A 16,772-nucleotide genomic window follows, 5' to 3' on the forward strand; every position below is an offset into this window, starting at 1 on the left:
AGGTCAAGAGTGCTCAGTCAGGTGAGGTGCCCAGTTGATCTTTAGTAGATATTCAGCTTCCGTGAAAGTTATACTTGTAAAATACTGTCAGTGAAAGAAAATGGCAGGCTTCTATCCACAGAAAGGGTATGTGCTTTTTCCCTCTGCATGGCGAGGCATAAGAGGGCTCACTTGGAGGAGTAAAGGAGCAGCTTAGCTTCAATTGGTACATGTATGCTAGCTCTGCTGTGTTCAGTTAATTGTAGTCACATAACTAAGGGGTAAATGTTCCTGCTCTCCAGCACAAACAGGCATGTTGTGTATGGCTAAGGGTGACAGCTCTCTAATTGTAAGAGTGATGTGGGCTGCCCCGTGGCAGGATACATGCTAAAGCTACTGCAGCCAGATACGAAGGAGCCAGGCATTTAACTCTGAAAAGCAGCATATTGCACTGTACCCTGCTTCCTGGTTCAATCTGTTTTGGTGGTGTCTCCAAATCATGATCTAAGAAAAGGAGCTAAGAATTAGTGCTGTGCCTGGAGAGCCTGATTAGGATGTTCTGGCTGGTTAAGTATGTGTATTGCTGGCTCCTCATTTATAGGGTTGCACCCGTGTTTACATCACAGCCTAATGGCTACTGCCAGCAGAAATAAATCTGAACATTACTGCAGTAAAGCTAATGGACCATTTCCTTCTGGTCATCTTGTAGAGACCTTGCTTTGGAAATGAAGTTTACACGCAGCCCTTTGGCTGGCAGCAATAAAGAATATGCAGATTCAGTATAGCACATAATTTCAGTTATGACTTGAGATTTTTTTACTGCCAAGTAAACAATCTTCCAACTGCACCACAGTGACAACCACCTCAGGAAGCTCTTTAGCTGAGGCAAAGGACCCTGTGTTTATCTGTAGCTGTGCCAGCTAACCTGTGATAGTTTTAAAGCAACAGCCCCTTCAAAGAGGTTTTTAAATAGTAGCAGGTTTTAAAATGTATCTGCTTTCTTAATCCTTAGTTTGTCTCCAGCTGAGTCAGGCGGTTGTGTGACAATTGCATCTGCTCCCTCCAGGTTCCTTGTAACCTTCTGGTTTTTCTTCCTGTTTCTCATTTAAGATTTATGTCCATCTCAAGGAAGGGAGTGGTGCTGACGGGCTGGATGCTTTGAAGAACAAACCACAGCTCCACAGTATGGTGGCCAAAAGCCTTTGTCAGAACGCATCTGGAAAGAACTACATCGTCTTCACTGGCCCTAGCATTACCAGCCTGAATCTCTTTGAAGAATTTGAGAAGCAAGGTGTGTATCTGGTGACTCACTGGATTTTGATGCTGAAAGACCTATGAGCCTCCTGCTACTGAATTCAGACTACTCCTGAAAGGCTTTGCTGCGATTTCAATTCCTTGTATAGATAGATCAGTCACCTCTAGAAAAGGTCTCATTCCTTAAAATTTCATTGATTTCATGGCTGACTCTATTATATTTTAAGACTAGCAAAGCTATGATACAAAATGTCTGATCATAAAACATAGAAGATACCCCACATACTCCCAGTAATTAAGTTTCAAGTTTAAAAGTAAAGACAGTCAGACAAGAAAAAAATACTATGCAGAGGTGTTTTTAAGTTGAATTAATGCTCTGTGAATCTTCCAAATTCAGACTGAAGGTGTAAACCTACAAGTGTATTTGAGGCTCTTGCTTTTGTTCTTTGCCTTAGAAATGTGAGGTCTAATCTTCTGCACGGCCTGGGGGGCTTCTCAAGAGATCTCCTGCCTGTGATTTTTTGGGCCAGTTGTGAAAGACTAGGGATAGGATGAATCTTGAAGGGTGTGCCTTAGAAGTCTTTGGCTTAATATCTGTTAAAGATGTGATGTCTCACTGACAGCCATCTGTTATTGCAAAAACCCTAGCATAGTTTGCTTTTTTGCTGGTACAAACATGCCTCAGTAGGGCAATTTTTAAGTTTGCAAAGCATAAACTCTACACCAGCAGAAGCACACTCACCAGCAGAATGACCATTAATGTGCCACTGTGGCTGTATCAGCCAGTTTCTTGCTAGTGCATAGAATAAGCCCCAGACATTCTCTCTATCAAACGTCCCTTCAGCATAAGTTCTGCTTTTGGCATGCTTTCCATTGAAGAAAACTAAACTCATCTGGGGCATTATATTAACGAAATGTGGCCCAAACTAGGGGGACAAGATGTGGAACTGAGACAGTATTTTGATTCCCATTTGAAATTAGAATTCTACTGAGTTGTACAAGTGCTTTAGCTGAACCCCTCAAGTTTGCACTTCAGTTTGCGCTAGCATTGAGAACAATCTCTGTTGAGTGCAGTACAGGACTTAGCCCCTAAATTATTGTAGATAAACTGGAGACTCACAAAATACAGTGGAATACTCTGACAGAAGCAGGTATAGTTTACCAAATGATACAACCAGCCATATGGGAAAGAAGTCAAGCATATTTATAATTTACTGGCGATTTACTCTGACTGGAAACTGTTCCTTAGCAAATGACTGATTTCATGGCTGACTCTATTATATTTTAAGACTAGCAAAACTATGATACAAAATGTCTGATCATAAAACATAGAGGATACCCCACATACTCCCAGTAATTAAATTTCAAGTTTAAAAGTAAAGACTGTCAGACAAAAAAAAATGACTTCTGAGTCACACTCTTTATGCTCAGCTAAAGAAGGAGACAGTATGGCATGACTCAGTTGGTCTGTAACCACAATGAGAAAGGTGCAGGCCTACTGAACCAGCTGAATGTTTGCTGATTACAGGTAATTCAAATTGTTCACAGCTGTAAACTATTCATAGGCCTCACACTGAGGAGATTTCAGTTTCATTGATATTATTTTATATGGCTTCATGAGATTGTTTGTCATATTTAAGAGCTATCTCCAAAATGAAATTTCTGACCTGATACACACCGTCACTTCTCCTAAGGTTGAGAACAGGAGGGAGATGGATTAGGCATGTTTACTGGCATTTGCAAAATAGCTTGGAAGATGATGATTTTGGGGAGAACCTGAAAGCAATGTTTCTGTTTAACAACGACGTGGGATAGACTGCCTTTGCCACAGGGTACTAATGGACAATTCGCTGCTTTGGAAAGGGAATGTTGAACTGAAGAGACTATGAGATACTGGGAGAGATCAGGTGCTAGAGATGTCAAGCAGTGGTAAAGTCAGTAAGAACACTGGAGGAGATGGTGTGTATCGACTGTACTGCAAAGCAGGTAATGTATGGCCAGCACCTGCTGGGATCTCACTACATTGGCTGCACACTTGGGGAGAAGCCAACAGGGAAGCCTGGACTCCTTAGAGAGATCTCTCCTACTCTATCACAGCCACGCTCAGCAATGGCCTTGATGCTCTTTTAGTATATGGCTGGCTAACTAAATCTAAACAGATACATACCGTGGCCAAAAAGTGTCATGAGATCCTGGAGAAGAGGACAGCATCTATGCTTGGGTGCTCATGAAAGTTAAGGCTCTCTTCTTAAAGTGTCAAATTAACTTTTCCTGTTCAAGAAAAGTTAATTTCTGGGCTAGAGCTGGATCAGTGGAAGAAAGAGAAATATCCCATTGAGAGTGAAAACAAAAAGAAAGTGATGTTCATCTTAACTCCTTTATGTTTATTTTTTGTGACGCTTGACAAAAGGGAGATTTAAATAGGCTAATTTGGGGAACTATTAGTTGTTTGGGCACTTAATTTGATATTTAAGGAAATTGAAGGCGATTTTAGAAAATCTAGAGGAAGAGACACCAATCAAAAAGGTATATGTTCCTCTCAAAATTCTTGATCAAAAGGGGCTGGGGGTCTTAGTAGACATCAAAATGAACAACGTGACCTAACAGCAAAGAAGGCCAACACTACCCTGAGCTGCATTAACAGGAGTGTAGCCCATAGATCAAGGGAAGTGATTAACCCCTCCTATTCAGCACTTGTTAAGAGAGCATCTAGAACACCACATCCAGTTTTGTGCCCCTGCTATACCCTGCCTCCAAAAAAACACCCCCCAAAAATAAACCCAGAACAAAAACAGAAGAGACATGGATAACTAGGGCAAGTTCAGCAGAAGGCCATCAGGCTGATCAGGGGCTGGACCACATGTCCTGTGGTGAGGAGGAAACTGTACTTGTTCAGCCTGGAGAAGGGAAGGCTTCAGGGGACCCAGTAACAGCCTCCTAGTACCAAGGAGGAGGTTATTGAGAGAATGGAGCCTGGCTCTTCACAGTGGTGCATGGTGGAAGCGTGAGGAGCAAATGGGTATGTTAATGCAACAGAAGTTCAGAGTAGATACAAGAAAAAAATCTTCTTCACCAGGGACAGTCAAGGTGTGAATACAGTTGCCCAGAGAAGTCATTCAGTCTCCGTCCTTGAAGGTTTTCAAGACCCAACAGGAGCAACCTGATTGGATCTTACAGCTAATCTGCTTTCAACAGGGGTTTGACTAGAGACCTCCTGAAGTCCCTTCCAACCTGAATTATCCTATAATCCTATGATCCTATGAAATTTTTTGTGGGACCATAAGTATCATTTTCTTTTCCTAACCCAAACCCATATCTATGTTATTGCAAAAACACAGTGTTATTTTTTGGAAAGCTTCCTATGTAGCACCTTCACTGTACCACAGTAAAAAATATGTGTCTAGAAATATAAAAGGATATCAGTGAACATGATTCTCAGGTCTTTGAAGATATCAAGAGCTGAGAAAACTTCAGAAAATAAGACTGCGGACTTTGATCTTTTTAAAAATCAAAAACCTGAATAAACCTCTTTTTTAAGGGACATATAAAGCATTTCTTTTTCTGGCCTCTGAATAGAACTGGAAACCAGCACTGAAACGCTCCAAATTATCTGCTCTGCAAGCAGAGAGCTGTCATTGTTACTTGCTGGAACAGTCATTCATAGTGTGCTTTCCTTTTTCCCCTTCTAAGCAAGACTGTTGTCTTTTATAGAGGACAGCATGCCCAAAGCCCCTTGCCTCATGTTTCCCTTAAAAGTATGACCTCTTTGAAAGACCCTATTGCATTTTGTGTACCAGTAGGAGCAGCAGGATCAGTCCTGCAAAAGAGCTGGGGTGGGCCCAGACTGTGTCTAGTCAGGCTGGAATCACATAGGGTGCCCATGCTGTGGTCACCCCTAGTCACACATCCTTCCCAGCATCTTGCAATTCCAGCAGATAGGGGACCCCCCCCCCAAACTGTCATCTCTCCTTCCCATGGTAGCCCCCTACAGTTGCCCCAACTCTAGCTCAAACCAGTGTTGCACTCAGGTTATATGGTTGCAGAGTGTGTACTTTTGCTTGAATTAGCTTGAGTCTCACTGCCTCTTTGAATGACACTAATGAAGATGTGGAAATAAGCTTCAGCACTAGCTCTCCAGGTCCTAGAGACCCCAGAAATCAACTCGAGTGACTGGGCTGTACTTCCTCATCTTTACTTTTGTCCAACCTAGCTTAGAAGATCAGATGAGGACAGCCAGGCTCCACTGACTCCTCTGTATGTGGCAAGCATGCCAGATGATCCAGATTTAATTATATGCAAAAATTTAAATTGAGCCAAGTAGATCTACTTTTTTATTGCTTTTATTGCTATAGTAACCAGGTGGTTTTTAAAAACTCTCTACATTAAGGGTGTCATCCATGATGAGAGATGCTAGTAAATTTGCAGCACTGTTACACCTTTTGAGGCAATATAGCAGGGAGGTTACGTTGTGTTCCTGAGAGAGGACATGGTTCCCCTTATTCTGTAGGAAGAGTGAAACATCTACTGGAATCTTTCTGTGGACTTACTGCCTGAGCTAAAGGAGAGGCTAGAAGTATTTATGAAGGGATCATGGAGATCACTGTTGCTGTTCTGAAGCTCCAATGCAGTAATGCAGTTGTTAGGTTGGTTTCATACCATTGTATGTAAACAGAAACCCAAGAACACAGGTAAATGCTCTGGGAAAGCCATTAATTGTAGTCTGACTTAGCATTTCCCCTTTTAAGATGACTGTTTATCTAATGTGCACAATTCAGCATGATGTAAATAAAATTTGGTCGTGTAGTCTTAGATATCAGGTTGGCTTTAAACTACCACAGGCCTCAGCTGCCATATGGATGGCATGCACAGATGTCATTTGCTTGCATGCCCATATATTGTCTCTGTTAGAGTAGGTTAATGCAAAAACAAGGGATACCAAGAAAATCTCAGTTTTCCTTGAGACTGATTAATTTCCTCAGGAAGATTTGCTTTGCTTGGACTAACGGAAGTAGACCATTATTATTTCATGGCCTAATGACAAGTTCAAGCATTGGCATTAATAACATAGTTTCAATATCTTGTTTGTTCCCACCTTGCTGCATTGAGATGTGTTTTGTTGTATTAGAATTTATCCATTGCCTCTTTCATCTATGGAAAAGCCAAAAAGCTCTGAGCAGCAAAGTCTGAGCCTGGTCTCCTGTAAGTGGAACCTCTAGTATCTGTGCAGGATCAAATCGCTGTATCATTGCTCCCTCCACTGATTTGTTATATCCCCTTTCCCTGAAACCCATTTTCACTAAACTTATAAGAACTTTTTGTTTCCATCTTCTCCATCCTTTTGGCACATGCATTTCTTAAATCCGCTAGTGGTTTCAATAGTTTTCAATTGCTTTAGCATCATCATTTCCTTAAAAAGCCAGATATTGGCCGTGCAAGGAACGCCTGGCTGAAGAAGGAGGGCTGGATGGCTCGGTGAAACAGTAGATGAAACCAGTTTGTCCACTATTTATATTGTGATTAAAAGCATCATGAGAATCGTGTAGGAGAAATTATTTCAGTTGACATCTAAGATGTCATAGTTTCCCTCCTTCGCTACACCCTCTACAATTTATTCTTAGTTAAGCATTGAAGAGTTTCTTGGATCATAAATTCTGAGTTGTTTCATAATGTATATTCCCCTTTATTTGTTTCAGTCTAGTTTTAGACATCTTGTGGCAAATATTATACAGGTTATAGATTTAATTGTTGGGAAGATACTCATCCCGAATTCATCTCCTCGTTATTACATTGTATCTGTACATGAGGTGTCAGTACATTTTGTAATAGACACAGGCTTTCTGCACTTGTCTCGGATATCAGAGACATTCATTTAGGACACAAATCTTAGGTATTGTAGGAAGAGCCCAGCTGGCCAACATATCTGTCGAAGTAGAACTTTTTAAGACAGCTCTTTGTCTAGTCATGTCAGTCAGGCTTGCTCTGCTGCCCTTGCTTTCTAGATCCATAAAATGGCTTGCTAATAGGGAATGTTTTTTTCTTCACATGCAGAGATTTACTGCTGTGGGTTGCTGAGTGCCAGGAAGAGTGACTGCACAGGCCTACCTCCATCCATGCTGAACAACCCTGAAACTCCCCAGTCCAGAGGACAGTACAGAATAAAAATGAAGGGAAACATGTCCTTGATCTGCTGGTACAATAAAGGGCACTTCCGTTTTCTGACTAACGCCTATTCACCAGTTCAACAAGGTAAGCAATATTCCTCCTGCTCCTCTGGAAACTGCACATGCTTTAAGTAAGTGACAAGGCAAGATGAGTCACTGAGTTTGATAATAAGCCTGAACAAAGAGCTTGATCATAATGTCCTGGATAAATGGTAGCAGTAGTGATCACTTCCTTTTTGTGTCTTCCTACGGCTATTATTTTTTCCCACACAGAAGTTAAAAGCCTACTGCTAATGCAGCCTCCTTTGCTTGGACTGGTAGAGGCCGTATCTTTTCAGGTATAAGGATTATATCTTTACTGATGATCAGAGAAGGGAAGAAGATGGGTCTTGTGTAACACTATACTAGCCACATTTACAAAGTGTCTTGTAGGATTGCTGCTACTGAAATATTAGTAAATGTCATAATGTACTTAGAACTCTGAGCAGATCCTACCATTAATTTATCCACTAAAAACCTAGTCACAAGCAAATGTCTTTTTGCCAGAAGTCAGTATGATTAAGACTTCCTGTTGTATGTTAAATTGATTTTAGCAATTGATGAAAAGGAATCAAAACAGATGATAACTCATAACAAATAACTGGAGAGAGCTTCACGATGACTCAAATCTTTTCCTTTTCAAAAGTATACAAGTGTTTTTAAGAAGGTATGGATACCTCTGTAAGATTCAGTATGACTAGGTAACTCTTTGAAACTTTTATTTCAAAGAAAATGTTACTTCAGTTTCTCTTCATTGTTATTATTCAGAGAGGAATATCTCTAAAAGCATGTATTATTTGAAAATGCCTAAAAACCTGCCTGAGACTTACCTAAAACTTTATATGAAAAGTTATTAATTCAGACCCATCTGGTTTGCTCATGTTCTGACTCTCACATATGTGATAGGCTAACGGAGCAAAGTTGAAGGCATGGACTGAGTTTGATAACACAGAGGAACTGGTATCTGAGAAAAAGCTTTGAAAATACATACGTGAAGGAAAAATGACACTTCGGTGATCCTGCTGAAGCCAGTCTCTGGAGCAGTGTTAGTGCATGATTGCAGTCTGACTTGAGCATGGGGAGCATTCCACTTCTGCTGTGCTAACAGGACCTTCTGTTAAGAGTGAATTAAATTGAAGGCATTAATGTGAGGATTTGTGCTGTTTCCCGTGTGCAGCTGCAGTGAATGGACCAGGGGTCCTGCTAAGTGTCATGCTATCACAAAATCGTTGCGTTTGGGTATAATTCATAAATACTGCTTTATAGGCAGTTAGAAAAATATATTTTATGTTGATGTCACTATTAACTGCCACTTTAAAAAAATGGGCCAATAGCAGACCCTGAGGTGAGTGTGGCTGGCAGTCTCCTTTGCAAGTAGCACAAGAAGTTGTGAGATTTTGTGCTTATGAATGATCGTGGCTTTGTCTTAGCTTTGACAGGATTGTGTGTTGTGTATGTGAGGTAGTTTAAGGTCAACTGATTAGGACCTATGTGTGTGGAAGGCAAGACTTGCCCAATACTTTGCTCACCAAATACTGCCTAGGACAGCTGACATAGTTCACAGTGAATCAGAGCAGAAGACTGAGACTGGCTCTTTAGAGAGTTACACTGGGGGGAAAAGAGTGTCTATGAAGATCTGAGAACAGATGGAGACTCAGTAAGAAGACAGGAGACCAGATTGCCTGCCTCTAATCTGGCATCTCTGAAGTCAGTGCAGCAATGCTAGTTTAAGCCAACTTGAAGCTTGACCACAGAAGTCTCCTCCAAGTGACAGAGAGAACGAGGAAGAGGAGGAATCTGTGCTCTTTGAGGCAAGTCTGTAGCACAGACAGGCTGAGCAATTGTGTTCAAGGAGAGAGGAAGTAGGGATGAACTAGAATAAAAGCTATACAAGGTATTTGGACAGGGACATGCCAGTGGGATTGTCTGACAGTGAATTGTATGTTGATTATAAGTGCTGTTGGGGGTGGTGGAGGCCATGAAGAAAATACCTACAAAAATAAAGGCAAGAGATAGTCAAGACAAGACTTAAGGTGAGAACAGAGGTGGTTGCAACAAATAATGGGCTATTTATTGCAATTTAAAGGAAAGTGGAAAAGGTAAACCTTGCATGTACCTTGAGTGCACCCAAGCTACAGGCACCAGGAGGGCAATGCACTTGTCAGAAATGATCTATGAATACTATTCTTAGATGCAGCATGTTATTTATTATGGATGTTTTGAACCACTGTGTCATAATACATCATCTCATATGCCAAGGGATGAGTCTTGTTCATTTAGTCTTGCAAAAATTGTATCTGTACATGTTCTACCTAGAACAAAATTTTATGGGGTTTTTAATTTCCTTTTAGCAGTAACTTGAGTTGAATTTTCCCTTTTGCCTCTACTACAGAGGTACTGAGAACCCCCAGATAGTTAAGTGTGTGTGTGTATGTATTTTTTTATATGACCATTATTCTAAAGCAGGTGATAGCTAGTCTAGAATTCCTAGCCTGTGCAACATGGGTGCATTTTATCTTTCCACTCTAGATGTGGAGCCTGCATTCCTTCAATTTCTAGGACTTTATTCCAGACATAACTACAGTTTTTTCTATTTTTTGCACAAGGATGGCTGGAGTGGGCAGCTATTCTACTTGGGGAAACTTGGGAAATCCTGGGCTTTCTGACTTGCAGTAGGGAGCCAGGATATCTCAGGGCCCCTAGTGCTGGAGAACTAGGGTCCTGGTTGCCAAGTAGGGTTCCCCAGTCCACCACAATTCTCTGGAAATCCCACAGCTTAGGCGGCCTGCAGACCTGGAAGCAGACGTTCCTTTGCAAGCTGTGAGGGAGCTGCGCTGCTTTCTTCCAAGCATCTTAGGCTTTGGCAAAAAATTGTTGTAAGTAGGATCTTTTTGAGAAGCAGCGCAGCTTTCACAGATGCTCTTCACCAACCAGCTCTACTTAAAAGCTAGAAGGACAATGGCTAAGGATAGGAAAGGAAGCTTGGGCCACATAAGCAGAGGGTAAGGACTAAAGAGCTGCAAATGACACACTGACATCCCACAGGTGACTTGTGGTGGTAGGAGGTGGAAATAGGCTTGACACTTGTTAGGGGTATGGATTAGATAGAAAGTGAGACCAGAGGGGAGCACAGAGAGTAGTGGAGAGGAGGTAATGGTAAAGATGAGAATACTTGAGGTGGAGAAAGAGAATGAGGAGTCAGTTACACAAAACAGCCTCCTGATGTAGCCTGTGTCTAAGGCTGCAGCTTCCCTAGAGGGCTCTATTAGCTTCTCCTTGATGTCTGTGCCTTTTCTTTCCCACTCTCCCCTTAAAGACCGTGCGACAGGAATAAGAAAGATGGTAAATGTTGTGGAGATGTCGCAGTTGTATAAAACAGTGTGTAAGTCCCTGTGTGGTTCTTAGCCCAGAAGGAACTGGAGCAAGGATTGATCATCTGTCTGACAAAGTAGTTTCCTGAAAAATTGAGAGATGGGCCCAGAACTGGAAAGTCTGGGAAAAGAGGCATAACATAAAAAAAAAAAAAAAAAAAAAAAAAGAGAGAGAGAAGCTTAAAAGTGTAATGAGAGATGCTTTGGATTTTGACCTTAAGTTTCCCTGTGTCCTTTGTAGGAATTCATTCAGGATGTTGTGTCCAAGTATGATAAGAGTGGGGATGGGGCCAGTGGGCTCTAATGTAAATGCTTTGACTCTTAGAGCTTGTACAATCCTGACTGTCTGCAATTCTGATACAGAGCTGTAGCAAAGTCCCCTTTTCTTATATTACATTACAAAATATCAGAGCTTGCCAAGATGGATGCAAGTGCTGATATTACTGAGCCTTCATTTTTAGCTCCTAAAATCAAAAATTCGTGTAAAATAAGTGTTTATGGAAAAAAACATGTATATGCCTCTGTCTGCCTGCTGCCTCCTTTGCAGTCAAATTTCCTAAGCTTTGCTTGACAAGCATATAGGTTAGAAACTTAGAAATAACCTCCCAAAATCTGAGCTAATCACCTCAATCCAAGCACTGAGGTTTTAAAAGAAAGACAAAACCCCAAAAGCTGATGCGTTCGGCTGTGGCAGTGTCGTGGCCAGCAGCCTGCACTGCTTCCAGCCCACTGGGAAAGGCAGGCAGCGGCTGCAGCGCGAGCACTCTGTTGCCCTGGAGCACTGCCAGGAAAGGGAACAGAGCGATACTGGGGGAGGGCCAGGAGGGGACATAGCTCATGGGATGTGCTGTGAGTCAGCTTGCTTGGGATTGCTTGCCACAGAGGCCTGCAGCTAGGCACTACCCAGCTCTAGCAGTTGCCTCCTGGGAGAGGAGGCCTATGGCTGCAAAACAAGCCTAGGACAGGCTATAAAAATAATGTGCATATAAAGCTATTTATGTTTCTGAAACAAAAGACTTCTACATAGGATATAACAGAAAATGAGAGGGAGTATGTGATGCCCACATAGCTGCCATCACACTGCATTTTTAAGGACTGTGATTAGAAAACAAAGGAAAGTTCAATTTAAATTCTCTAAAGGAGGTGTGGGGGGGAAGAGAGTAGGAAATTTTTTATAAAGCCCTGGCACCAGAAATATAGTCACCCTTTCGTGACATGCCCAGGTGGAATAGTAAGTGATTTTGCAGCACCAATGCAATAGGCTGATGCTGATCAACCCTCTTTCTTCATGCTGCTGACCAGATATGTTTTAGAACTATGTCAGCAAAGGGATCAAAAAAAAAAAAAAAAAAAAAAAAAAGAAAGAAAGAAAGAAAGAAAGGATGAAAGATTTATTCATTCAATTGTATTTTCTCCTCTCCTTGGGCTACATTTACACCACATTGGCGGGGGCGGGGAGGCACACAAATGAACGGAGAGAGCTGAAAAATTTAGAGGTGACATTTTTGGACTCATGAAAAATCTGACTTTAAAGACCCCGAATAAATTGCTGCATGGCTCAGATGTAAGAGGACATTTAGTATGTGTCATTTGTCTTGCTTCAAAATAGAGCCTGCCAGCTAGGACAGCACAGGGGGCTTGACGGAGATAATGGATGGAGACTTCCAGCTGAAGGAATGAAATGGTGAAGTCTGTAATCAAAATGTGAGATGCATTTTAGGGATGATCGTAAAAGAGTTTGCAGAAGCAGGGCAATGCGCAAGTTTGAAAGCTTGAGATATCTCAGAGATATCTCTGGAAAGCCCAGAATTGTATTTGTACTTAAACAATTTGGAGGAAGGATCCAACCAAATTTGTGCTTCTTGAAACCAGGAGAAAAATATTATTGTTCTGCTGGAGGTGGAGTGGGGATAAAACAGAGATCCCCACTAGGCAATGCACCACAGACTGGGAGCGAGAGACAGACCATAGCCTGTAGCGCTAACTAGCAAACCCTGCAGGGAAATGAAGTCAAAACTTAGGGAACAGGATGTTTAATAAAGTACCACAAGTTTTCTTTGTTCATCCGTCTCTCCTACAAGCAGCTTCCCCCTTGATGTGGAAAGCATGGAGGATAGGAAGAATAAAGTAGAGAAGACCTAAGGGGGCAGTCTGTTAACAGCTATAGTGGAGATCAGAGGAGATGAGAGAAGGTCAATGAGTGTTGACGTAATGTCTTGGGAGAGCAATGGGCTCATATATACTGCTGTGGTGTTGGAGAAGGCTGGGTCAAAAAAAGCACCAGGCATGGGAATTGGGCCTGTTCTCAGACGAACCTGCTGTAAGCACTAGATCTTTTTCTGTGCTGAGACTGGTCTGCAGCAGGTGACTTGTTGCCTTTTTGCAGCAGGCAGGATTATCTCACCCACCTCAGATGAGCTGAAAGCTAGCCAGCTGACCAGGCAGGATGGGAAACATCATGGGCAGAGAGAGATACATGTGCTTAGCTCCCTTGAATGGTCAAAGAGTATGTCTGAGCTCTGGCTTCCCTCAGCAGTGAACAGGCTTCTTCTCAGTGCAGAGAAGCAGTGTGGTGGTTGGGGATCTTTCAAATTGCCCACTACTGTCACCTCAGGCAGAGCAGCAGGAGCAAACCGGCAAAACTGGCAGCAGTTACTTCCAAGATATTTTCAAAGGCAGAATTTTAATCTTAATTCCAGTAGTTCCTATAGACTCCACTACCCTCAGAGAAGATGACCTCTTGCGTCCTGTAAGGGAACTGCTATTCTTCACTAGCCTCTGCCATCAGAGTGTAAAAAGCTGTACTGGACATGTAGTAAGAGCCTACAGCAGTGCACACACCTAATCCCGTACTGTCTTGCAAAATCTGATTTACCTGCTCAGCATTAAGTAGCTGTATTGGTGCAATAAAAGGGGCCATTGGACATGGACTGCAGTGGTACAGTCACTTTAACAGAGGTACTGCACACCTGGGAACCAACCCACAGAAAGGGAAGAGTAGGCAGCTGGCCCTGCAACAGAAAAGAAAGCAAGTTATGCCCAGCAGAGCTGGTCCAAGAATCAAAAATTAGGCTGATAAGCAGAGGCTGTTGCTATTGCATGCTTGAGCATAAGCTGTTCTTTGTATCATGTAGATTTTAAACTGTTATGTTTTCAATTGATGCAGGAGTTATAATTAAGAGAAAAAGCAGAGAAATTCCATGCCCATTGGCAGTTGAAGCATTTGCTGCTCACCTTAGCTATATCTGCAAATATGACGACAAATACAGCAAGTAAGTGTGTGAATACATGTGTGTATTTATTTTATTCCTTTCCCATGGCTGGAGTGTTTGAGGTTCTCCAGGTTGAGCTGCAAGCCCAAGATTGAGCTGAGAGCCCAATCCTGTGTTCGCTGACTTCATCTCTAACAAACTCCTGTTTAAATCAAAGATCAGAAGCTGGGTCTGCAAAAGGAAGAGAGTTGCATTGCTAGCCATACTGCAGAGAATCTCTGTAGAAGTAGAGAGACAAATGAGTAGTTCTCATTAGGTGCATTGCATTTTTTTTACCCCTTGCTTTTCACCTTCTGAATGATCTCTTAAGCTGTGCTAATGTTATTTTGGATCTCCCTGCCAAGCCACCAGTGAAAAAAAAGTTACTAGACCTACGTTCTAAGCATTTTGTAAATGACTTGTAAGAAGAGTTGGAAAGATGAACCAGCAGGTCAGTGTTCTTGGCCACATCAAATTTGTTGCCCCACAAGTTTTTCAGGCTACCTCAGCTCTCCACTTCTATAAGCAGATGGTGTTTAGGCGACTGTCTGTCCCAGTGATACTTGTGTCTCCTTGAACCAGAAGATAAGGATGTTCAGTTTTGGGTGCAGTGCTGATCTAGATGAGCTGTGAGAGCAGAATGTAGATCTTTTGGCTCCTGGATTCCAGCTAGGGTCCTCATTGCTAGCTCTTAGTGTAGTAGGGAGAAGAGGAAACAAGTAAGAATAGGTATGGGGACGGCATGGTTGTGGGAATAGCAATGAAGTGCAGAAGATCTAAAGAACTAGAAACTGAGAAAAGATGGACAAAGCAGCAGGGATTCTCTGAGTCAGTTCTGAGCAAGGCAGTAAGAATTCAGTAGAAGAAGGATGGAAAAAGGAGGAGGCAGATGCTAGAGACCAATGTTGGGGATCTGATCTGAAGAAATAAAGAAAAAAAGATATAGTAGAATTAAATTTAAAAAGTGAAAGTAGAAAAGTGGGAAATCATATGACTAAGGAGAAGATTCTAGCAGTCCTAGAATTAGTCAGAACCTAAATATAAGCTTGTCAGTCCTTCCTAGTTCTTCTGTCTTACAGAGAGATGTTCCACATACCAGCACTGCACACTCCAACTCTACCCCCACAACCTCCCACTTACTGTTGACAAAAGCAGAAATCATTCTTTGCCTGCAAAAGAGAGAGATGAGAGGAGAAGCATCAGCAGTCTTCCCTAAATTGTTACCTAGTGTGCCTGCAGATTTTTATTTTTTTTTAGTTATAATCTGAAGAGATTCAGACCTGCAGCTCCCTTCGTTTGGGTGTTTGTTGCTACGAGTCTATATTGGTACTCTTGCTTACTTGCGGTGATACAGAGGTAATAGTGCTGCTGAGGTTTTAGTTCTAAGAGCAAGGGAGCACTCTCAGAAATTTCCAAAAATGAAGAAACAGACAACCATAAACAGCTGTCACATACATCGTACAAAATTCTTGTAGACAATACTTGCATTTAGCAGAAAGTCTTGTGTCTTTGGGACTGCAGAATATTTGTCTATGGGTTATTTCTTGTCTCTCAGCTGAAAATGTGTGACTGAATGCTTTCCCCCTCACCCCTTTTTTCTCTTGACTTTACAGGTATTTCATTTCTCATAAACCAAACAAGACCTGGCAACAAGTATTCTGGTTTGCCATCAGCATCGCTATAAACAATGCCTACATCCTCTACAAAATGTCAGAGGCTTACCATGTGACAAGGTACAGCCGCGCACAGTTCGGTGAAAGACTTGTAAAGGAGCTTCTGGGCTTGGAAGACACCTCACCTTCCCATTGATGCGTTGTTCATTGTGGCACAGGCAGGGGGTGGAGGGTAAGCAGAAGAAAATATTACATCTGGAATGACAAAGCAAGGAACTTGTGATACCACCAGTGCTGTCCTTATCCAAAAATGCCAAGTGATGTCACTAGAGAAGTGGAAACTTTGTTCCTAGTAGCAGCTGGATGTAAACATGTCCTACAGAAAGTGCCACAAGAAAAGTTGACACAAAATTGTATATGTGAATGCCCTGTGGGTATCTGTACACTCAAAAAGGACTTAAATTAGTCATTTCTCAGTACTATTTGTTGAACAGGGTCATCTTGTAAAGTTCCTCCTGGGCTAAGAGCTTGTCATAAGCTGACATAGCTCAGAAGTCCCACATGGGCATAACAGAAAACGCTATTCCTTAGTTGGAGTTATTCAGCTCTGGGACAAGCAATGTAAGTCTATACTGTGGGCTGTGGTTGAGAGCACCTACCACCTTGTAAGGAATCATTGCTGTCCTCACAATATGCTAAAAGAAACAGTTCAGATTTACAGACACTTAAGCAAGCCTCTTGACAAACACAACTTTTAAAGGCAGGCAGCCAAGAGCTGGTAAAGACTTTATTTTTTTTTTTTTTAATTATGTAAGGCAATTGGATCCCAGATAGAACAGCAAAATTAGGAGAAACGAAATACTTCGGTGAATTTAAAATGTGAAAACATTAAATTGATTTTTTTTTAATGGGATGAAACTTATTTTATATACAAACAAACAGTAGGTGAAGTAATACTGCCTCATATCTTAACTTCCACAGTCAGCATACAGGTGAGAAATCAGAATATAACAAATACTATTTTTTTCTTGATTTCAGCTGTATTTTAAATGTTGCTTAAAAATCTAAGGTAATGGACTGTTACGTTTTTATGAAAAACTTTTC

At 41.7% G+C, this 16,772-nt stretch overlaps 1 protein-coding gene across 1 annotated transcript in view; it reads left to right on the forward strand.

Moving 5' to 3' along the window:
* Positions 1-15,864, forward strand: part of PGBD5 (piggyBac transposable element derived 5) — a 71,394-nt gene extending 55,530 nt beyond the window's left edge. Inside the window, exons 5-8 of the mRNA XM_062573678.1 lie at positions 1,090-1,272; positions 7,284-7,479; positions 13,971-14,076; positions 15,669-15,864. Coding sequence (XP_062429662.1) covers positions 1,090-1,272; positions 7,284-7,479; positions 13,971-14,076; positions 15,669-15,864 — 681 coding nt within the window. The remainder of the gene's footprint in view (positions 1-1,089; positions 1,273-7,283; positions 7,480-13,970; positions 14,077-15,668) is intronic.
* The last annotated feature ends 908 nt before the right edge of the window (positions 15,865-16,772 follow it).

The sequence above is a fragment of the Rhea pennata genome, chromosome 3, assembly GCF_028389875.1.
Source record: "Rhea pennata isolate bPtePen1 chromosome 3, bPtePen1.pri, whole genome shotgun sequence".
NCBI classification, from domain to species: domain Eukaryota; kingdom Metazoa; phylum Chordata; class Aves; order Rheiformes; family Rheidae; genus Rhea; species Rhea pennata.